Below are 23,351 nucleotides of genomic sequence, written 5' to 3'. Positions count from 1 at the left end.
GCTTTAATTTTCCATGAGAGTTCTTGTACTTGAACACTGGGTGATGATGTACTTGAATGCTCTTAGGAATGTACATTTCGTATGTGCAGAGTGAAACTTCTCTGTGTGTGCACTGCCTATTCAAAGTCTGCAGGTGTTAATTGAAATCTAGTGCAAAACTGAAACAAGGATCATGCTGGCAAGGGACATTTCAGAGACTTTTTTTCTGCATACACATTTATTTTTCCTTTGATGTTTTTATTACAAACACTGTAGAAACTGTGGACTAGACTTACAAGTAGTTTTCATTATGGTTTTTGATTTTTTAGGACACTTAAAAATTCTTTTCATAAATAATAAATCAAATAACTCAGCTGCTCATTAAATTCATATTGTTTGGTTGCTATTTTAATCTTTCGGACCACATTTGATTTAAACTGTTTGGATACTGCTTGTGTTTTCTGATTTAATGTCATCACTATTTCTAACAGCCAGGGCTGCCTTTGGGAGGAAGTTTCTTGAAGTTTGGAGTTTGCTTGCTTTATGTTTTATTGTGGGGACCAGAAGGCACTGAAACTGCTGCAGAACGGCAGCCCAGGATGCTGCAGCTCTTGTCTGGAATGAATGTTCTGCCTAACTTAGAGTCTGCTTCCACTCCATCAGTTTCACAGAATAGCTGCCAGGGGTTTACCATTTCTGCCCCTAAACTGGTGATTCTCAAAAAACTGAGACACAGCTGTCTGTTGTCATTGCCAGAGAAGCTGCTGAGCATAAGCAGTTCCAAATGAACCTTTGTGTTCAGTGAAACGTGGTTTTTCTGTGAAAAATTGTCCTGTGGAAGATGAGTGATGATAATATGGTTATAGTGAGGTGCTTCTTGCATCTCTGCTTCATAACTAGTCTGAATTTGGAGTGACTCCACTGGAAATCCCTGGTAGAACAGGGAACAGAACCAGGTAAAATTTAATCAGGTTTTCCCATGTCAAAATGGGAGATTTTCCTGCAAAGACAGAAGGTAAGAAATAAGGTGTAGACTGGCCCTGTTCACAGCCCAGATGACAAAGGTGAAGTCTGGCTGCTGTTGCATATGGAGGCAGAAGGGTGGTGGGGAAGGGGGGTGCACACTGCTGTGCCCTCCAACCGTGGGCTTTGGGCATCTGTGGCATCTGCCTGCAAACCTGGGAGGGACATGCATCCCACAGACTCGATCTGTGTTTCCAGACAGGTGAAGAGAGTCTCTAAAGTAGGCAGAGCCACTTTTACCTGGACGTTAATTCCAAGTGCATTTAGACACTGATAGCAAAACTCATCCTCTTCAAAAGTCAGTGAATGAACTGGAAAAGCAAATCCAAAAGAAAATGCAATTCTCTGAGATGCTGAATGGATTGTAAGCAAAAATAACCTCTTTTCATATGATAATACTAATTTTAAAAGAAAAACTGTTACCAAACAACCTTTCCAGGCCAGGGAAGGCTTTTTCATTAGCTGAGTAATTCCAGCATATTTGCATATGTGTTAAGAAAGTTACATGTGCCCATGTCTAATCCCAGCTGAGCTGCTTTGCATGGCTGCTGCAGAGTAAATAAACAATGAGGTGATTCATGGCTGAGTGCAGGAGCAGGGTGTGCTGAGGTGGGAAGAGGGAGCAGTCTCCCCAGGTCTGTGTGCCTGGGCAGGAGTGCAGAGAAGTTTACTCACAGAGGTAACACAGCCACACTGGGCTTTTTTTTCTCATTCAGTTTATGTTTTACTGAGGCATTATATTTAATTTAGTCCTTTCTTGAACTAAGCTCATCGGTGGCAATTCAAGAGACTTTTGGCATTTCTGCCCTGTGTGGCCCTTCCAGACTGTCAGCAAAGAGTTGTCCAGTCAAGATTTTAATTATGGAGAATTGTCTCTTGTGCCTTTAATTCCTTTTGGGCTGCCACTTTAATTGAGAGAATGGAGGTTATGATTAGTATTTTTCTATCATATAGCAATAAATGCATTTCTTCAGGGTGTTAAGGTTTTACCTTTCTATAAAGCTGAGGTCTGTATTTTCACTTTGGTTCTGTGATCCCTGCCAGGAGATGTTGCCATTGCTTTGAAGCAGTTTTTCTTGTTTGTAGTTTTAGTTTGCATTTGCCATTTGTGTGGCAGCATTTGAGTCCAGGAAAGCAGTGTATAATGACTTCATATCTGAAAAGGCAATACATCTTATGTACTACAAATAGGAGTTAATGAAAAGATAATTTGCTACCTGAACTGCTTTTAGTGAACAGCTCATGTCTATCTTAAGTCTAATAAAGTTCAAAATTCAGTATGAGATTTCTAGTCAGCTTCTATATCTCAGCTTTCCAGAACACTCAAATGACTGATCATTCTGGAGAGAACCTGACTGGAAATATGGCTAAATTTTAATGAGGAAGTGGTAGAAACATAAGTCTAACACTGTAAGAAAACTTAGGTTAAAGCTCTGATTCAGAAGGGAAAAATATTTCACTGAAATCATGCTACTGAGTTTTCTCTGAACATAATTACAGAAAGTAAATTTTCTGTATAAACAAACTAGAAAACTTATCCAAACACATCAGAGTATTTTACATATACAGTATTCTTTACTGGCAGATCCAGGAGTTCTTTATAAATGTTTGGTATTAAAATTTCTACATTGTCCTGGCAATGTAGATAAGCATCACTTGTATTGTTCTACAGCCATGGATACCATATTAAATGTCACTCAGAAAATTAATTTTAGCGAGAAAGATGATGCTGTGTATTGGATCTTGCTTCTCTAATTACTGATTGTTTCCTCTGGGAAGGAAGCAAGGAGCAAAAAACATTTCCTTCTCTGTTTGTGGTCTTATTCTGATTTCAGCTAAGTATTAATTGACTTTGTGGAAGAAAATATCATTTTTCTGAAGTGGTAAATAATGCTAGAAGAAACTATATCTTTCAAAGCATTATAATTTTTGTTAGTGATTGAGATTATGTGCTAGTTTTATTTTTAGCAAGAAAAGTCTGTGAGAAAATTGTCACACACAGTCCACTTTAAGCCAATTTAAGAATTTTTTCAAGCTCTAAAAACCTCCATACTTCCAACATACTTCAAACTACCAAGTTAGATGATTCTTACATCTTCTTAAAATAGTGTTAATAGCATCAGAGCAGTAAGATTTATATGAAGCAGCTGCATGAGAAGCATTTGGCAGGAATGGCACAGTTTCCCTGTTCCATTTGAATACCTGAGCTTTAGTGGGGGCAGGATACCATCCCATCAGATAAAGCTACTTAGGTTCATAAATAATGCATCTTCTTGTTTTATTCTAGTTTAATTGGAGCAATTTGCTGGTCTTTGATCAATAAAAACCTAAAACTGAAAAACAGCGTATGCATGCATAAATCTGAAGAAACTCTGGCAGGCAATCTTTTGGCCAAGTTAATTTACTAGAAAGGACCACTCTCCAGTACCACTAACAATAAAACAGAGCTTTGTTGCTCCAGGGCAGTTCTGTGGCTGACACTATGGAATAAGAAATGCAAGCCACACTTCATTTGAGCAAGGAGGAGAAGGATAATGGATGCAGTGAAGAAAAGCTTATAGAAACGTGTTATATTTTTACTGTGTGATAAATAATACCTGATCAGATTTATTCGATGTTTGGCCTCGGATTCTCCCCTGTATTCATCTGAAAACTGCAATTTGTAAGCTTAGAGTATGATTCAGGTTCAGTTGGTTTGTCTGGTTTTACAACAGAAAGAACAAATTTAGTGCCAGCAGATTTTGAAGAAATGTTATTTTAATTATTGAACTATTCATGATTTGAACTTTTAAAAGCAGTTTGCCATTCATCAAAGTCTGTCCCTGTGAATGTAGTAGATATGCATAATACAGGCTTTCTTGGTTGTTAGGAAAAGGTGACTCAGAAGAATAATAATAATCGTGGTCTGTGCTCCACAGATGGATGCTCAGTAAGTACTTTTTCACCCTTTCAAGTTTTCAGTTTGATCTATAAAACTGTAGTCAAGAGAAGACAAAAGCATGAAAACATTTCTGGGAAAATAATTTAAAAGAGCCTTTTAGTATTTCTGTATTGTTTGGAAGCTTTAAAGATGTAAAATCACATTTGCAGCTTGGCGGTTTGGGGAGTTTTTCCAGAATGAAACCTTTAAAAATGTGTCTATTAGTCATGCTGATAAAGAGGTCTGAGTTGTTCTCAGTGAGTCCCTTTCCTGTACAGGACATGCTGATGTTTCTTTGGCAGATGCAGCTGAGGTTTGTGCAGGAAAAGATGTGCATTTGATCCATATCCAGGAACAAGTGGGCGCAGGATGGAAGAGTCAACAACATTCACTGAAATTGTTCAGGAGTTTAAAGATAGCACAGCTTTTCACCAAAGAGAAAGCTATTTTAGCTCTTCTTGTGGTGTTTTGACCCAACATCTGTGTGTTGTCCTTTTTGCTTTGGTGTAGTTGTCCTGATCACAGGAAATGCATTAATGTCAGAGCTGACTTGCACCAAGGCCTACAAAGTCTGGAGGAATTTTGTTGAGATGAAGGGAAGAAGCTTTAAGGCATGAAGTGCAGGGAGTTTGGATTGCCTGCCATGCCAGTTTTCTTTCCCTCTTGAGAAACTTACTGATTGCAAGAAGGCAAAGCTGCTGCTGGTGTAAACACCATTCACCATTGAAGTGAAATGTTATAAAGGAAGGAAGGAAGGAATTGTGAGAGCTAGTATGGGATAGTAAGACTTCTTGTACCCTGTGTCAAGAGGCATGGGAGCAGGAAGGCAGTTCTTCCGTCATTCAGGATGTGATTAATAATGCCTCATTATTTTGTTCAGGAACACCTAAAACAAAAAAATACTAAAATGAATTAGGTATCTGGCATGGCATGCACAGCTCAGATTTTCAAATTAGTTTTTGTGTCAAGACCTGAAATCCCCATAAATATAGATGGGAATGGAGTCTTTAGCTCTCTTTTGAGTATCTTGGTTTAAGTAGATGTTTCTCAGTGTGTGTGCTTTTCTGACCTTGGAGTCTCACTGAGGTTCTGGTGTCCATGCAGGATGGTGTATTCAGAGTTCTCTACTCACAAACATATCCCAGTACCCTGCTACCACACTGCATCACAGTCTGTACTACCAGGTTACTCAGTCTGAATGTGCTGTATTTAATTGAGGTACTTCACCTTGGTTGGACAAAATGAACTTCAAATTACCCCACTGTAGAGTTGCTTAAAAACTAACATGTTCATTTTTGTATTTCTTTTTCTATAGTGGGGAAAGTGGTGCTGGAAAGACTGTAGCTGCCAAATATATCATGAGTTATATCTCCAAAATTTCAGGAGGTGGTCCTAAAGTACAGGTGAGTTGATACACAGTAATACTGATCAGTATCATGATCAGTGATCCCAGAACAGATTGCTGAAGCACTGGCAGATTCCTAAATTTCATGCTACTCTGACTTCATTGGTTGTGATTCCAAACCCCCCGCAAAAAATTAAATGCTCATGTGTAAGTGTGGTTTAAGATGATGGGAAAAAACAGATCATTTATCAGCTGTGTTGTTTTGGCAGAACAATGCCCAGAAGAACCAGGTTTTAGCCTCAGGCATTTTGTTTAATTCTGTAAGATTTTCCTCAAAAATAGGAACTAAAAGCCGTAGAAGAAAAACTGTTGGATTCTATTCCTTATGATCAAGAGAATTTTTTACAGATGCAGGATTTCTTGCCTTTTTAATATATAATTTATGGGGTTTTTTTTTTTTAGAAAATCTGTAAGAACTTTAAAAATGTCTATTTCTGAATTTGCATTTCTTTCATTTCCTAAAATTTTAGCATGTTAAAGATATTATTCTACAATCCAACCCTTTACTGGAGGCCTTTGGGAACGCAAAAACTGTACGGAACAACAACTCCAGCAGATTTGTAAGTCTCTCTACCTTCGAGATGACTTTACTCTTGTTTGCTGTTACAGAGACAGTGTTCAGGGGTATACTATCAATTTACTACAGGTGAGGTAAATCTGAATAAGATATAAAGATAGAAAAAGATATAAAGTGTGTTTTAAACCACAGTAGATATCAGAGGCTTCTGTATAGCTTTTTTTTCCCCTGCATTTCTTTCTCTCTATGTACTGGGTATAGTTTTTGAAGTACCAAGGCTGCAGCCTTTACTAATATTATACAGGCAGTAGGAAGGAATTACCTTCAGTCTGTCATTCCAGAAGGGTCAAGATAATCTCCTGAAGTGACTGCTCACTAAATTGCACACCAGAGCTTCCATTTGAAAAAGTTACACAGAGGCTTTAACAATGTGAGATATGTTCCACATGAACACAACTAACTTGGCCAACAATGTCTCCCTGAAAGCAGGAGATTGTGGCCTTGCTTTGCTTCCAGGCAGAGCAGTTTGCTGTTGGTTGTAAATCTGTTGAACTGACCTGCTGTTTAGGTGAGCCTCATGGTTTCCTTTATACTGAGCAAGAGTCTCAACAGTGAAGAGAGCCACTGATTTCCTCTCTACTTTTGCATTAACATGGGATGTGTTAATGTTGATTTGTGTAAATGCAGGAAATAATGGTGGTTCAAGAGTGTAAGCTTAGGTTGTACCTTGAAGTATCCATAAAGATGATATACCCTTGTAACCTTGCTTGGAATACAGTACAAGTGCATAATTTAGAATTTGCATTTACTAATCATTTAACAGCTTGAATTATATATTGCAGGGGAAATACTTTGAAATACAGTTTAGCCCAGGTGGAGAACCAGATGGAGGGAAAATCTCCAACTTCCTACTGGAAAAATCTCGAGTTGTAATGAGGAATCCTGGAGAGAGAAGTTTTCACATTTTTTACCAGGTCAGAAGTGTCTAAGTCCTTTCTGAGTTATGTAAAGTATCTAGGACCTGTTTCTCCTTTTGATTGAATAGATGTGGTCAAAGCAGAGAGATTTGAGTGCACACTGCAGAGGTAACCTGGTCTCTGCTGGGAAGCTCAGCAGCATGGTGAGACACCATCTGCCACAGACCTGCCTGGCTGCCTTTCAGAACAGAATATTGCAGTATTTCTAAGCCTTGCTTGGAAACTCATTGTGAGTTCCCATCTGGAAAAGTCTAAGAGAATATAATAGAAAATGAGAACTTTTCAGCAGTTTTCTATTTAAACTGGCCTATATATATATAGAGAGAGGCCAGTTTATATATATCTCTATTGGCCTATACTTCCTGTGACAGAGAAATCTGATTGTCAGTTTATTTTTCTGAGATATTTATGATAACACTTTGTTGAATTGTCCAAGTATCCCCAGTTTTTGTGTTTGAAGAGACTTTGCCAGCCTTCAATGGTCTTTGATGTGCATGGTCCTCACCTGCTGGAGTGCTGCTGATTAAGCTCTACAAAACTAGGGCCAAGCCAGAGCTTTGTAAGTGAGCTTGTAAGTTGTAAGTTGAAGTGCCATTGCCAGGAGGGAAAGCTGAATTGGTGCTGAAATTGCTCCAGGAGCTGTGTGTTCTCCTTTTCTGAGGTTTATGTACAATTTGTCCTGTCCTGCTGCTTTTCCTGTGGCCTGGAGAGGTTGTTTGACACAAGGGTTAAGAGACTGTGGGGTTTTGACAGCTCTGTTTTGATGTTTGTTCCTTCCATGTCTGTGCATGGCTGCAGAGCCTTTGCACAGGTCTGAGGAGAGCCACAGGTGATGCTTTCTGAGTGTGCTGTCAGCTGTGCCTGCCTTGCAGCAGGTGTGGGAAACACATCCCTGCTAAGGACTTAGGGAACACATTCTGGGTGGAAAACCCTTTTTGCCTATTCTTAATGAGTTAATGATTATGGAAGGCATTCAAGGCAGTCACATTTTTAGCTATTTATTAGTTGTGAAGTTAGAACTAAACCATTTGTGGGAATGGAATTGAGAGCCTGGTCTTTTGGGTTAAGCAATTACCAGAAGGTAGGAAGGGTACATCCCTGGCACAGCAGCAGCCATATCTCTCCCAGTAATTCCAGGCTCAGTCCCTGTTTCTGGCCTGCTCATTATCTGCTGGAGATTGTTGGGTGATCCCTAATTTGGGGGTTTTTATTCTGCAGCTAATTGAAGGGGCCTCCTCAGAACAAAAAAGCAGCCTTGGCATTACCAGTATGGACTACTATTACTATCTGAGTCTCTCTGGCTCCTACAAAGTGGATGACATCAACGACAAATCAGATTTCCAAGAAACACTGGTGAGTTCTTTACTGTATGATTTGTGTAGTGGAGGATGTATGTTCATTTCACTGTTCTTTTTTAGCAAAGATGTTGATCTGCTAATGTGGGAATGAGAAATTAATGTAGATATAACTTATTCTAGTTGTATTTTGCCTTGAGGAGGAGGTATGCTAACCCTGAAAATAGGTTTTGTAGAAAGCTGTCGTGATTTTCAGTTTGTTCTTTTTCAGAAGGGTGCAAATCTAATAAAATTTAACTTGTACAGATAATCTGGAGTATGAAAAATCTGAAAATGCAAACACAACGATTAACTTGAATTAGAAGAAAATTATAAAAGACTGCTCTGTTTTAGCTGAATTACCAGTGCTGGCTGACCTTCCGTGCTTATTTAAAACAGTACAGCTGAAAAGCTGGAGAAAGGGAGTGTGAAAACAGATCAGGGATCTTTATCCAGAGCTGCAGCCAGTTCATTGTGTGACCTGCCAACTGCTGGTGTCCTGTTTTAGGAATTTACTATTTAAAGTAGATGTATTAACACATCTATGTGTGTAGCACATTTAAAGGCCTAAAAAGTAATTGTTACTGTTGTATTGGAGCTTATGTGATATTTTAGAAAAACAGTTTGTTGAGAAGACATTCTGTAAGTTGTCATGTACTCAGAACTCCAAAACCCAGGGGTGATGGGGATTTTCTAGTAAGTGCCTGAAATTCACAGCCTGAACCAGACACTGGGCTGTGCTTTAGAGTAATTCAGTACAGCTTCACAGTTCTTAGTCTTGGTGGGTGAACTGACTGTGTAGAAGGAATAAAATCATTGTCTCTTAGATTCCTTGTTTTCCAGTTTGCAATGAAACTATTTTTTTTAGTGTGACACTTTAAAACAGGTGTTTATTTTTTCCAGAACTTATTTTGTTAATGCATGTTCTAAAAAGTGTAGATGCTTCTGTATTTAATTTTAAAAAATACAGAAATGCTGAAGTAGAACATCTGGTACCCTTGGAAACTTCAGCTTTAATGAAATTTGATTGTGTTAGGAATCTGAACTGCTTTGAATAACTCTACTTTTTAACACCAACATTGTAAAAGCATTTCTAAGACAAGAATCTTCGACTGATGGAAATTTGTTTGTTTTTCTTACCAGCATGCAATGAGTGTGATTGGGATCTTTGCAGAGGAGCAGGCATTGGTACTGCAGATAGTGGCAGGAATTTTGCATTTGGGAAACATCAGCTTCAAAGAAGTTGGCAACTATGCAGGAGTGGAGAGCGAGGAGTGTAAGTACCTCTGGAAACTGTTACAGCAGCAGCCGTGGGCTGCAGCCCAGATGGCAGGAGGTGAACTGCAATTTAGAGCTGCTTATCCAAACAGAGCATAGATTCTTAGAATGTCAGGCTGCCAGTTGAGAATCTCTGCCAAAACCAGGTGCTGAGGCCCCTCTTTTGTCTTGTTAAAGGCCACTGACTTAAACAGAGTGTGATTTTGAATTTGAGAAATCCTGTTCCAGCCTTTGAGTGTGAAATAATAGACACTGGAAGAAGGGCTTGAACTCTGCTTCTTTCAGTGCACCAGCACACATTCATAAAGCCCTGTTTATGATGTGGTTTGTGTGGCTCCTGTGCTGTGGAAGCAGCTCCCAGCTGTGGGCATCCATACAGGTGTGTGCATGTGTCCTGTACACAGAGGTTCAGAAATGCAGGCTTTACATTCTGCAGTTGTGTTCCCTGACTCAGATTCCTCAGCTGACACTTCTGCCCTGCCCTTGTGCTCTGTCCTGTCGCAGGTGGGCTCACAGCAGCCAGGTGTTGGAATGTTCATGGACTTGGAGTTGTAAATGTTTTTGTTGTGATTTACACCTTGCATCCAATGTGGATTTATGCTACTTGGATAGTTTAAGTACAGAGATAAGCACAACACACATAACAGTACCTTAGACATACCTGTGTGTTCTCTTAATTCTTGGTTCAGAATGGGTCTAATGCTTAGGGAAATTGCATTTGTTTACTTTTAGATACTTTATTCATAACTAACTTATCTTGTGCAGTCAGCTTCACACTCAACTGTATTAGCATTCTCCTGCTATTTGTTTTATGAAACTTGGAAATAAAAATTACTAATTGTTAACCTTCCTAGTCTCTCAAATTAAGAAGTTAAGTGAACCAAAGAAAAACATTTTGTGGCATTGTATTTATATGCCTTTTGGTTCCGAATGTGCTACTGTGCTTCAGTTTAAATCACAGTGTTAAATCTTTCAATCCGATCAAGATATTTAAAAGCCATACAAGATGGATACAGAGTGAGTTGCACCAAAATAACAAATGGCAAAGACATTAATTGAAAATAAGTCATTAGAAGTGAATGTATTTCTGTGATGAGCCATGTCCACCACGTTTCTCCTGCTCCCTGGGAAACAAATACATAAATTGTGTATGAATAATACATGGGAAGAAATTAGAAAGTAGAATGAATATCAGACTTAAGTATAAGTGTACTGATTTTAGAGAAGCCAGGGAAGAAATAGCCACATCCAGCACATCATTTCTGCATTATGAAGATGAAAGTGGGTCTCATTTCTCTTCTCCATTAGTCCTCCCCCCAGTTTACTGTTTGTCCTAGCCAACTAGGACTAGTAAAGCATTCACAGCCTACATAACCATGAAAGATAAAGCACAGGGAACCGCCAGTCAGTCCTGCTTTGTGTAAGCCTGAAATAATAAAAAGTTTAAGAATTTGGTCACTAGCATTCTTGTTGTTATACAGCCAATTGCAGAAAAACATGCAAAGCCATTCTTTGGGACACCAAAAGCTCTACTCTGAGTCAGAATCAAATCTGTACAGACCATTCTTGACAGCCCTTTAGACAAATGCATCTTTAAAACTGCCAGTGATTGCAGTCTGCTCTAGTTTTTGATTATATTAATAGATGAAAAAAGTTCTTATTTGCTGGAAATCTTCCATGCTACAAATCATGGCAAATAATAGTACTTCTCTCTTGGAAGGAGAAAAGAATTTGAACTCTCCCTCTTTACACTTGCATTGTATTGAAAGGGTTGTTTTTCACTTCCTGGAAGCCCAGGAGGTGAGCCCGGTCTTTTCAGCTTTCCTTCACAGAGTGCATTTAAAACTATTCCACTGAATGCTGCTGATGACTCTTTGAGGATCATTTTTTCAATTACATGCATATCCTGCTTTATAATAATTTCCAGACTGTAACTTTATGGTCCATAACGAGGGAAAACAATCAGGCATCTTAGGAATGTGAAGTTGTATCAAGTGCTGGCCAGCTCCTCTTCCCTTACAGTAAATCATTAGCGCTGGGAAGGGAGAGTTTCTGGGCTCTGCATGGTGCTCCTTGCCATTAGACTGTCTTCAAAAATTCTTACCACTAGTATTGGTTCAGCGTTTTTCCTGGCATCTTAACAGTGTATGTGAGCATATCTGGTGGTCTGTAATTCCCACATTCTTTCCCAAGGTAAAGCAAACAATGATCGATCTTTTCATGTGCTCTTCATCCTGAGTTCTCTGAATTACCAGACACATTGCCAGTGACTGGACTTTGTGTGGTTCCTGGTACCCCAGAGTAAATTTCATCAGTTTGCTGATGGTAATAAATCACATTTTAGAAAGTTGGTGATTATTTCCAATTTTAAAAATACTTTTGGAATAATGTACTAAAGAGCTTAGTGAAGTCATGCAGTGACATTACAGATGCATAAAGTGCAAGTGGTTGCCACCTGAGTGATTATTTTGCATTCTCCTCACACCAGTAAAGTAGATCTGAAACCAATGGAACACTGTTAGAGGATCATGTGGTTTAGTGGAGGTGCAGTGCCAACTCCAAGAGTTTTCCTCAGGAGCTGTTTCCATTTGCTTTTGAGGCACTTCTGGTTTTCCACTCCCTAAGGTGTGTGACACCTGCAGTAACATCTGCACCATGTGCTGAGTGAGAGAATACCAGACCCTGGGCTGCTTTTGGCACAGATGTATTTTTGTGCTTTGCTTTTGAACAACTGGAAATAGAATTGGCAAAATACTTACAGAATAAGGAATTAAAAAATAAAAGGCAAGGTAATTGAAAACTTTTTGCAATGTCCTAACTTATAAAAAGAAGGAGAAAGGATATTAGGAAACAGCCTACTTTTTATTACATTTTAAATATTTCATGTTTTTACAAAGAATTTTCAATGGTGTCAATTTTATTTCATGTGTGAGCTCTACATTTATTTCCATCTCCTCCAAGAGTGATTTGTTTGAACCACACAGTTCAAAACCATGTCCTGTGGCAGCTTACATGTTTGAAGGACTGAATGTACAGAAATAGCTGACTGTTTTACTTCAAGGTCGTTTATCTTAATTGAAATCCATGTAAGTAAAGAGTTGAAAATGTCCTTGAGGAGCATAGAGAAATTTTGAAGGCTTAAATTGCTCCTCTTTTCATTTTTAAGCTGTACACTCCGTGAGTTTTACTGTTATTTAAGATAATTTTTTTCTTTGTTCTGTGTTTAGTCTGTAAGTCATAATCCAGCAAGCTTGATCTTTCTTGCAGTTTTAGCTTTCCCTGCTTTTCTCCTGGGAATTAACCAGGACCGCCTGAAGGAAAAACTGACCAGCAGACAGATGGACAGCAAGTGGGGAGGCAAATCTGAGTCCATTAATGTCACACTGAATGTGGAACAAGCCTGCTACACCAGGGATGCCCTGGCCAAGGCCCTTCATTCCCGTGTGTTTGATTACTTGGTGGATGTAAGTTGGATTTGCTTGTTTCTGCTGAAGTATCCAAACAAGTTCAAGGGCACCAGGAATGTTCCTTGCAGGCCTTTTCTTGCCTGCATTGCCCTGCCCAGGCCTGCCCAGTGCAGTGGGAGTGTGGCCATGGATACCAAACCCAGGGCACTGCCTCTGACATGAGCTGTGCTTGCAGGCTCCTGCTGTGACTGTCCCGTGTGGGATCCTGATCTCCCTCCTGTCAGAGTCCCTAGTTCTGCCTGGGATTCCTCCTTCTCAGCAGGGCAGAATTGGCTGCTTGTGCTCCCCTGCTCTCTGCTCCCACTTCCCTGCAAAGAGCCCCTTCAGCAGCAGGATTTGGCAGTGGAGCCAGGGGCCAAATTCCATTCTCCATGCTAAAATGTTCTCTTGTTCAGAGTCAGAGCCTGGGCTGGCGGGAGGCTGGGAGCCCTGGATGCTCCTGGTGCAGCAGGGATCTGCTCCCTGGGGAACTGCAGTGACCCAGAGCTCCCTCCTCACAACAGCCCTGTCATCCATCCCTCTGTGCCTGACCTGCACAGGAGGGGACCCTGTCCTGGTGCAGCAGGGATCTGCTCCCTGGGGATCTGCAGTGACCCAGAGCTCCCTCCCTGTCACCCTGTCACTCTGTGCCTGTTCACTGACCTACACAGTGAGGGGAAGAGATTCAGTGTACCCTCAGCAAAACTCATCAAAGAGCAGACTTAAAGCTGTTCTTTTTCTGTTGGCTCCTTTTATTTAACTGAGCTAATTACAGTGAAAAGGAAAGATTTTTGTAGATAGTAGATCCAAAGGCTCACTGACCTGGAAAGCAGGATAACATACTGTTCATTTCCTAACTGTTTGTAACACTTTATTAAAAAGTGAAAGCAAAATAACATTTTCTGTATATTTGTATTCAATTCAAATATATTATTTTAAAAGAATTACAAGTATTTAAGAATATTGATGTATTTTAATTGTATAAACTAGACTTTGTTTTTTGTTTTGTTTCTGTTTTGTTAGTCTATTAATAAGGCTATGGAGAAGGACCATGAAGAATATAACATCGGTGTCCTTGATATTTATGGCTTTGAAATATTTCAGGTATGACAATGGAATACTTGGAGTTTGAGCAGGTCTGACCTAGGAGAGCCTTTTTGTAATTTAGAGGGGAAAAAATTTAAACCAGAAAAAAAATCACAAATCCTACGGCCAGAATGAAAGCAAAAAATCCCAACCCATCTTTCTGGACATTGTGATTTCACTGGTAATGTCTCGCTTAATAAACATGAGGTATTGAAGAAACTTCAAAGAAATGAAGTCATTGATCTTAAAAGGAAGATCTGAAATTCCTCAAAATGTCTATAAAGTCAGTAACCCATCTGTCACTGACAGTGTTGCTTTGAAGCTTATTGCCAGAGAGAGAACTAAAAATCATTGTATATAAGGCAGGAGACTAATTTTTACATTGCTTCCTTTTCTACAGAAAAATGGTTTTGAACAGTTCTGCATCAACTTTGTAAATGAAAAACTGCAGCAGATTTTTATTGAACTGACACTGAAAGCAGAGCAGGTAACCAGATTTTAAAAATTATTTTGGAATTCACAAATGAGCTATTTCTTTTTCAACTGGTGGCAAAATCAAGGTGTCATCATCTGCAACAGTAGATCTACCTTGTAAGCAATACAAAGGGCTGTTCTTTGGCTGACCCTAAAACTGTAAAGCACATCAGCTGCAGGCATTTGTTCTGTGCTGGGGTGGTGCAAAGCCAGTCCACCCCACGGTGCTGCTGCAGTCTCATGACTGTGCCCAGGCTGCTGCAGTCTGACTCATGGGCAGGGATGGAAAGCTGCAGCCTGGCTCCATCCCTGGGCTTCCCTGGAGCATGACACACTTTTCACTGGGGATACTTCCCTTCATTTCCTCCACAGCTTTTCTGGTTTTTAAATATATATATTTATATATTCCATATATATTTATATGTTTTTATTTGTGTATATATATTTATATATGTATATGTGTGTATATGTAAGAATGGAATAGATCAGAGAAATACAAAGATACTTGTGAAAGTATTTGCAGTTCTCTGCTCACAGTCTTCCTGCCAAATCTCACTTTTTTGTTTCTGCATGGGAGGGCAGACAGGATGCAGCTGAGACAGGAGCCCTGTGTGCAGTGTGAGCTCAGGGCTGGCACCAGCTTTGGGACGGAGTTTTCAGGAATGCCCAGACACAATTGTGGGGGAGTAACCAGTCATGGCACTGGGTGCACAAGTGACCTGCAGAATGTCTACTGAGCCCCTGTATGTGCAGCTGACTTGACTGGGTCAATTTAATTGAATTTTAATATTGATTTTCCCCAGTCTTTCTTTAGGTGTCTTTTTAGGTACAGCAGTTGCATACAGAAATAAAAAGCTACATCTTCCTTTCATGTACATTTCTAAATGTGTTGTCTGGGGGATCTGATCCTCCATGTGCTTGTCACAATCTGAATTTTTAAAATAGATCAGGATGTGGATACTTAGGTACACTGTCAAGATACTGTAAAAGTCATTTTGTTACTATTTGTAAAGTGCTTTGACAATAAATGCAGTTGAAATGTTCCTGCTGTTGTCAGTAACCACGGAAGGGCTGTGAATGACAAAGGAATGTGTGGGGAGAACAGAGTAGGATTCCAATTCATCTTTTAGGCAGCAGAGAGCTGGATTTAACTATCAGTAGGGTCATTTCTCCCACCTCCACCCAGTCATACATTTGGCAAGTCTTCCTGAACATGAGTAGTGCAGAGTTTGTGTCTGTGGAGTGTTGTAAATCTAGTGCTACATCTACAGTGCAAAAGAATGTTTGCATCTGTTTTTTTGCTTAACAGGAGGAATATGTACAAGAAGGAATTAGATGGACACCAATAGAATATTTCAACAACAAAATAGTGTGTGACCTTATAGAGAACAAAGTGGTAAGTGTTTAGAACAAACAGGTGGAGAAAACAACAAGATTTTTTTTCTTAAATATTTGGGCAGCTGCTTTTTCTGTAAAGAAGGTTCATAGGAAAATGCAAATACTGTTGTTCAGTTACTGAGTCATACTAAGTCTATATATAAATCTTACATAAGATGTCTTATAGGAGCCCTAAGATATGTCATGTAAGATATACCATCCAAAAAGAGAGCTATACCATAGCATGATTGACATGTGACTAAAAAGACAAAATAATGGGAAAAAATTGTGTCCACCAAAATATATCATGACGTTACTGACATACTGTACATCAGCCAATGCTCTTGTGTCCATGGGAGATGGAATTCAGTCTGGGGAAGCTACAGCATCACCTTCCCTTCCAGGTGCTGTTGCAAATCAAGCAGAAACAAGTGAAGAGACAGTGCTGTAGATAAAGGAAATTCTGTGGTTTTGCTCCACAGGCTGTTCTGTAGTCTCAAGTCTTTATGTTCTGTTTTGGGATGGCAACAAATGTTGAGTTGTGCTTTAGGCCAGAAGTAGGATGTTTCTCAGATAGTTCTTTATCCTCATGGAGGCCAGAACAGTTTTGAAAGACTGGAGTGGCTTATGCTTACATACACATCAGATTTTGCCCATTTTCTGTCTGTATGAGGATAACAAGCAAGAGAATAAAATTTCCCTCCCAGTCTCAGATATTTAGCTCCGAGTTTGTCAAACTACAGCATGTCCATTTAAATGCTTTCCTCAGGCATGAGTTTACTTTTTGGTGGAGTGAGCAAAGAAACTAAACAGATGTTGAGTGTTTTGATGTTTTTGTTAATGTTTTTTCAACAGTAATCACTGTTTCCTCCATTATTTCCTGCTGTCATCCCATGAAGTGTCATCTCTCCTTAAACTATTTGCATATTGGTGTAAAAGTTAATCTCAGTGAATTGGAGGGAAATCCTTCCTGACTGCTCTAGTGTTTTTGCAGCAAAGACAACTTTCTCTTTGGGGGAAACACCTGGCATCATAATTTTTTCCCCCTCCCTTGATCTGCTGTTGTTGTTCCCCACCACATTAGAACCCCCCAGGGATTATGAGCATTTTGGATGATGTGTGTGCCACCATGCACGCCGTGGGAGAAGGGGCTGACCAGACACTGCTGCAGAAACTGCAGATGCAGATTGGCACTCATGAACATTTCAACAGCTGGAACCAGGGCTTCATCATCCATCATTATGCTGGAAAGGTAACCTGAAAATCCTCACTGAGCTCTGTGTGTTTATAGGAGGGAGAACAGTAATGAGAGGAAGGGGGAAGCCCTGCAGGGGGCTGGCTTGGTTTTACACAGCCAGATTCTCCCAGGAGACAGAGTCCCTTCACAGAGCAGGCAGCTTAGGACAGAAATGCCTTCACAAATGGCCCTTGCTGGAGAGGGGAGTCTGAGCCTTGCTGCTCTCACAACCAGAACTTAAATGTAATAAATGAGTGCCTCATACTTTCATTATTGTAATCTCATTTGTTTATTACAGTAGCAGTAAATTTAAAGAATTCAGATATAAAAGTGATGTTTAGGTGATGATATGCCAGTAAAACTGGGAATATAATGTGCAGTTCTATCTTTTTTGGAATTATTTCTCAGAGTATTCATTGTTTACTGCAGTTAATAACAATGAATCCTTACTACACAAAAACTTTTCTTAGTAAAATTCAGTATTAAATTCACTTGTCATGTTCCATTCACTAGTTCCATTAATGTTTTTAAATTTGACTTTAAATGGAATTTATATTTAAGGATGAAGCTCCTTTGTTTGTTGTAAAAAAGTTTAATAATGCATGCTAGAATTTAGTGCTCATTGTGGTATCTTAAGTTTTACCAGACTAACCAAAAAGTACAGAACAGCAACTGATGAGGACAGAATTTAAATTTCTTTAATTATTGGGTTCTCAACTTACCACAAACAATCTGTTTCCACCTTGGCCCAGGTATCTTATGATATGGATGGATTCTGCGAGAGAAATCGGGATGTTCTTTTCACGGACTTGATTGAACTCATGCAGAGCAGTGATTTGTACGTAAGCCAGCCTTGCTTGGGGCAGAAGTGCCGTGGTGGTTTGGAGGGCACAGAGGGCCACACTTCTCTGCTTGCACCTGCTGACTCCTGTGTGTAACAGTGCCCATCCCAGTGCTGCAGGACAGCAGCAGCACTGCATTACCCTGACCTTCGTTCTGCAGATTGGACCAAGGGAGGCACTGGCAGAACCAAATGCTGTAATGGCAGCTTTGGTTTGGCCTCAAGCAAGGCCACCAGTGCTCTGGCTCCTCTCAGAACAGGCACTGTTTTGACAAAGTAACTTTCTTGGTGATGTATTTTAATTAATTGCTGCTTATTTTTTAAGCAGTGTGCATTTCTTCAAGTCTTCTAGATGTCTGGTGTCATGCTCACCAAAATAGCAAAGGGTCTCTGTGAGGAATGAGGCTCATGGAAAGTACTGATCTTAAAATAGATTTGATATAACTCAAGAGTAATAGAAATAGCTATTTATATTCTGCTCAACTATCAACTTTTACAGCATATTCCTTGACATGCCTGCATTGAATTGTCTTTCTATGCCAACCCTGTTTTATAAATTCTTTCCTAGGCCTTTTATAAAGGCTCTGTTTCCTGAAAACCTTCAAGTGGACAAGAAGGGCCGTCCTACCACTGCAGGCAGCAAAATCAAAGTATGTCTCCTTTTGCAGTGTTGGTGTGGGTATATGTGGTTGTGTGTTTGTGTATGAATAGCTAAATGAATTTTTAAAAGTATTTTCTTCTTTTACTGTCCTGATATTTTTAAAGATAGATATTAGGAATATCTTCATGGCAAGGGATGCATTGTTTCAGCATTGTTACAATTGTTCTGCCCAGCATCAGTGTTCATTAGATGTTGTATTCAGGTGCATCCTATAGCAGTGACTTTTCAAAAGGAGCAGTTGATGGTTCTTGCATGTGCATAATGAGCGAGCCACCTCACTCAGCCTCTCATGTCCTACACTGACTGCACATAACTGGTCTCTGCAGTGCAGAAATGCCGGACCCAGCACCCACCCGGTCAGCAGCAGTCTCTGCTGACCACAGAGTGCCTGGCCCAAGGCAGCAAGTGCTGCAAGGCCAGCCTCTGTTTGGAGACTGATTGTAGGATACACACTTAGATTACACATGACTTACAAGTCAATGTTTTACCAGCCTCTCTTCTCACATTTCACCCTGACAGATTCACTTGATGCATTTGCTCCATATTTTTATATAGAAGTTTTAATGTATTACATATCTGGAGATAATGGTGCCTTCTCTTTACTGATAAGTTTATTATGAGGTGCACATTATCCCAAGACACTTTGGTTGTTGGAGAAGGACCAAAGGCACCTGTGTCTAGCCAATGGAGTCATCAGCAGATGGTTGATAATTGTAGGATTCCCTCAGGATTTACCCTTTCAGCTCAGATCCTGTTGCTTTCCTGTGTTTACAGAAACAAGCCAACGACCTTGTTGGCACCCTGATGAAGTGCACCCCCCACTACATCCGCTGCATCAAACCCAATGAGACCAAGAAGTCTCGGGACTGGGAGGAGAGCAGGTATGGAGCACAGAGTGTGTGAGGAGAGGCAGTGCTCGTGGTCAAAAGAGGCCACAAAAATTCATCATTTGTAATTGTACAGCCTACAAACAGAACTGCATACTCTAAACCATCAGAAAGGAAATCTGGCATAATCTCTTCTAAACTTTGAAGATAAGTGCTGGTCACTTGGTCTAAATCAGCACTTGGTGTGTGCAGCTCTTGGCTTTTCTCCTGCCAGTTACGAAAAACCATGAGTAACACAACCAGTATATTAAAGACTCAGTTTTCCATGTAAAGTGTGCACACCAAATGTATTATGATCACTTCTAACTTTAGCTTTATGCTTTGAAAATAGCTTCTATTAAGAAGCTGGAAAGCCAGAAGGAGATCTATATCTGCTTTTATGTATCAAACTTGCCAAAAAGTGTCTATAACCAACAGCGGAGAAGGTTCCTGTTTTACTTACATTTAATTAGCCAGCTTTTTAAAAAGAATTGACTGGAATGTCATATCAGGTGATTATATAGACATTAAATAGCTGTCGAAATGATCTGTTTGGTTTATCACATCTGTCTTAAGACAGCTTCCTCTTCTGTGAAGATGCTGCTCTTTCTGCACTGGGGTAGGTGCTCGGTGGGATGTGTAAGCTGTGTGGGGCTCTAGTGTAGGTAGCATTCGTTATTATGTACCAAGTAGTTCTGAAAATGGTAAAATTGCTGATAAAGCAAGTGGCTATTTTTGTCATGGTGAAACAGCTTGCAAAGTCTGATAAAAAGCATTCTTGGACAACCCCAGCAGAATTCCCTTCCTGCCTTTCCAGCAGACCAGCACAGTCACATGCAGATGGAGAGCACTTACAGGAGCTGTTGGGACTGCGCTCCAAAATCTCACTGAGGGCTTGGCAGTAAATGCAGACCCTCTTTAGCTTTCCCACCCTGAAAATCCTACTGTGCAGCACTTCATTTTCTGCTCTCACTGGGGACCAAAGGAGGAGACTAAGTGATCCTGGGAAAAGTATTTATAAACTTATAGTTAAAAATTGAGGGGCTTTTAAAATCAATCATTTGCATATTGGGAAACAGGCCTGTTATTGTGGAAGGTGTTGCTAGGAAACCAGAAACAAATACAGTCCTAGTCCTGAGAAAAGGACAGCTTTCAGGAAACCCCTTCAGGAGCAAAAATGGGCAAGATTTCTTCTTGTTTTCCTCTAGTGAGGATGGTGTGTTACCAGTAGCTGCTGTATTTGCCAAGTGAAATACAAAGGATTGTATACTGTCAAGCTCAGACAGAAATGGAAGTGCTGCTTACAATGGTGAACCTTCATCCCTGTTTAAACATCCCAACATTCTTCATTTTCCATCTGTGATTGCCCACCTCACCTATTGTACTAGGACTTCATTGGGGCACTTAGTGACAGGTCTGGGGAAGAGAAATTTATATGCATGTGACAATTCAAGGTTGAGTTTAATATTGTTGTTTCTCAAATTTACTGCAGAAGAGATTTGAGAGAAATAAAAAGCATAGAGTTTATGTAATACCTTGCTGATTGGTGGATTTAAATTTTTTGTTTTGTTTTGTTTTATTTCCTTGAGTAGTCACATAATGCTGCATCATACACAGGCTGCCTTAGTCAGTGCAATGGGAGTAGCAATTTGCTTATTAGTAGCAGGTTTACTAGACCGTGAAAATGTAACTGAAAAAGGAAAAACCTTTTCACAAAGCTGCTCTTACTGCATGCTCACAGAAGCCATGGAACTCCACCTTTCTGCTGTTGTTGAATAACTCCAGAATATTTAGCACTGAAACATAGGCCTTGTGTAATATCTAAAGCTTGTATAATACCTTAGTCCAGAAATTGGGGTGTTCTTGAAATGTGTTTTTGTTCAGGTCCTGGCACAGCCACTTGGACTTGTATTCAAAACTGCTGCATTAGCTGAATTCCCAGACCCTGACCTGCTTGAGGTTGCTGCCTGAAGGGAGATTTTCAGTGTGTCTTTTCTCAGAAAGGAAAGGAAAAAACCAGAAAAATGTCTCAAATTCTCTGGTGCTGGACACTGATACTGGCAAGACAGTAAGAAAATGGGAGTAGTATTGTGGCTCCAGTGCATTATTCCAGATGTGAACAGGAGGGAAAGCTATAAACAGGAAAATGTATTTTTCTCTACCAACTTTGTACTGTACCAGAATTCTTGGAGTGGGTACAAAGTATACTTGATTCCTTGAACACAGCAAGATTAAAATGTGTAGTAGTCTTTATTTTAAGCTAAAAGAGCAACATCACTCATAATTTAGTAAAATACCTCTCAAAAGTGATCTTCAGAAGGAAGAAATAACTGAAGCGATTTTGTCATTTGTAGCAAGGGATTTCAAAAGATTTTTCCCTTCCTACTATGAGTCATTTGAAAAAAAAATGGGCAGTGCATTTTATATTCAAATTTAACTTTGCAAAATAGCTAGAGAATAACATTGAATTAACTGAGAATTTCAGGATTTGAAAAACCTTCTGTAAAATCAGAGAAATAGTAAGCAAAACAAAAAAATGGCTTATTACAGACTCACTTTTAAAAATTATATGTAAACAGATGGTCTTTTATGTACTGTTTGTTAAATGTGCAGGACTAAAACCTTAAAAACTGTTATAGTTCAGATTGAAAGCTAAAGCTTTTATACTTTGCTCTGTAGAAGAACAGCAACAGAATGAAAAACTGACCTTGCTTCTTGCAGCATATGACTTAGATGAGAAAATTAAGAAAATGCAAAGGAAATCAGCAACTGGAATTCTTCAAATCAAATTACCAAACATTAAGCAGTAGACTATGTAGATATGTGGACTAGCAGGATATGTAAGAAGAAACATAAAATCATAAATGTGTCACAGGTCTAGAAGGAGGAAAAAGTGCAAAATCTTTTTTTTTTCTGCTTTGCATTTCATGGGCACATCCTTGTTCCCTGATTAAAACCTGGCTGGAAGTGCTTGGTGAGAGGCAGCTCTGCTGCTGCTGGGATAATGATGCTTCAGTTCCCATGTGCAGCAGAGTTTCTCCACAGCCATTAACACTTTCTGTGGGACTGGTACCAGCTCAGCTTTTGTTTGTAATTTAAAATGTGCCATGGATGAGTCATCCATTACTGGCTGTAGCCAGTTTTGTGCCTATCCTGAATCCTTCCTTTGCAGCATGGTAAAATGAGGAGGTATTCTGGCTTTTCATCAGTATGCTGACCTGGCTTTCTTCTTTCTCATTCTTTGTGTAGTGAAGGTTTGGCATCAGGGGCTTTTTCCAGCCATCACATATGGTCTTTTCTCCATAACAACGAGGAAAAAAATGTTACTGTGTTGCTGTTTGAGCTATGTAAAGCATAGGAAAAACCTTCAGAACAGAACACAAAATAATTTCCCAATCCCTTGGATACCAGCTGTGTAATTGTATCAGTAATAGTTACTTGGCCTTTTGTGGATTTTTATTATTACCTAAGAAATTTATACACAAATTATTTTGGAGATGGGAAGTTTAACTAGGAACAAATGATAAAGCTAATTTCCTACATATATTTCAGTGCTGTGATCTACCTGCATGGAATATCTTTCATACTATGCAGTGTGCAGGGTAACGTGCAAAATGAGATTCATTTACCTGTGCATGAATTTTAGCAGTCAACAGTTAAACATGATTCAGATGTTTAAGAATGCCTTAATCCACAAGTATGCTGAAATCAAATGGATTTTAAGCCTTGCATTGTTTTTGTCCCCAGGGTAAAACATCAAGTGGAATACTTGGGTCTGAAAGAAAATATTCGAGTCAGAAGAGCTGGCTACGCCTACAGACGGGTTTTCAAGAAGTTTCTGCAGAGGTAGGTAGCACTGTTTAGAAGATTTGCCTAAACAGCAGCAGGGTTGTTTACATGATGAGGAGACAACCAAAAGGTTGCCAGTTT

The 23,351-nt window shown here is 39.6% G+C and overlaps 1 protein-coding gene across 3 annotated transcripts in view; it reads left to right on the top strand.

Moving 5' to 3' along the window:
• Window positions 1-23,351, top strand: part of MYO1E (myosin IE) — a 76,624-nt gene that overhangs the window by 35,351 nt on the left and 17,922 nt on the right. For all 3 annotated transcript variants that reach the window (XM_005487826.4, XM_026793924.2, XM_026793925.2), the window contains exons 5-18: window positions 5,238-5,325; window positions 5,798-5,887; window positions 6,687-6,818; window positions 8,040-8,174; window positions 9,299-9,431; window positions 12,701-12,897; window positions 13,903-13,983; window positions 14,366-14,452; window positions 15,749-15,835; window positions 16,901-17,068; window positions 17,806-17,891; window positions 18,463-18,544; window positions 19,330-19,436; window positions 23,169-23,267. In XM_005487826.4, coding sequence (XP_005487883.2) covers window positions 5,238-5,325; window positions 5,798-5,887; window positions 6,687-6,818; window positions 8,040-8,174; window positions 9,299-9,431; window positions 12,701-12,897; window positions 13,903-13,983; window positions 14,366-14,452; window positions 15,749-15,835; window positions 16,901-17,068; window positions 17,806-17,891; window positions 18,463-18,544; window positions 19,330-19,436; window positions 23,169-23,267 — 1,572 coding nt within the window. The remainder of the gene's footprint in view (window positions 1-5,237; window positions 5,326-5,797; window positions 5,888-6,686; window positions 6,819-8,039; window positions 8,175-9,298; window positions 9,432-12,700; window positions 12,898-13,902; window positions 13,984-14,365; window positions 14,453-15,748; window positions 15,836-16,900; window positions 17,069-17,805; window positions 17,892-18,462; window positions 18,545-19,329; window positions 19,437-23,168; window positions 23,268-23,351) is intronic.

This window comes from Zonotrichia albicollis, chromosome 11 (assembly GCF_047830755.1).
Source record: "Zonotrichia albicollis isolate bZonAlb1 chromosome 11, bZonAlb1.hap1, whole genome shotgun sequence".
Taxonomy (NCBI): Eukaryota; Metazoa; Chordata; class Aves; order Passeriformes; family Passerellidae; genus Zonotrichia; species Zonotrichia albicollis.
Note: the sequence above shows the minus strand (reverse complement) of the source record. Positions and strands in the feature narration are given on the sequence as shown.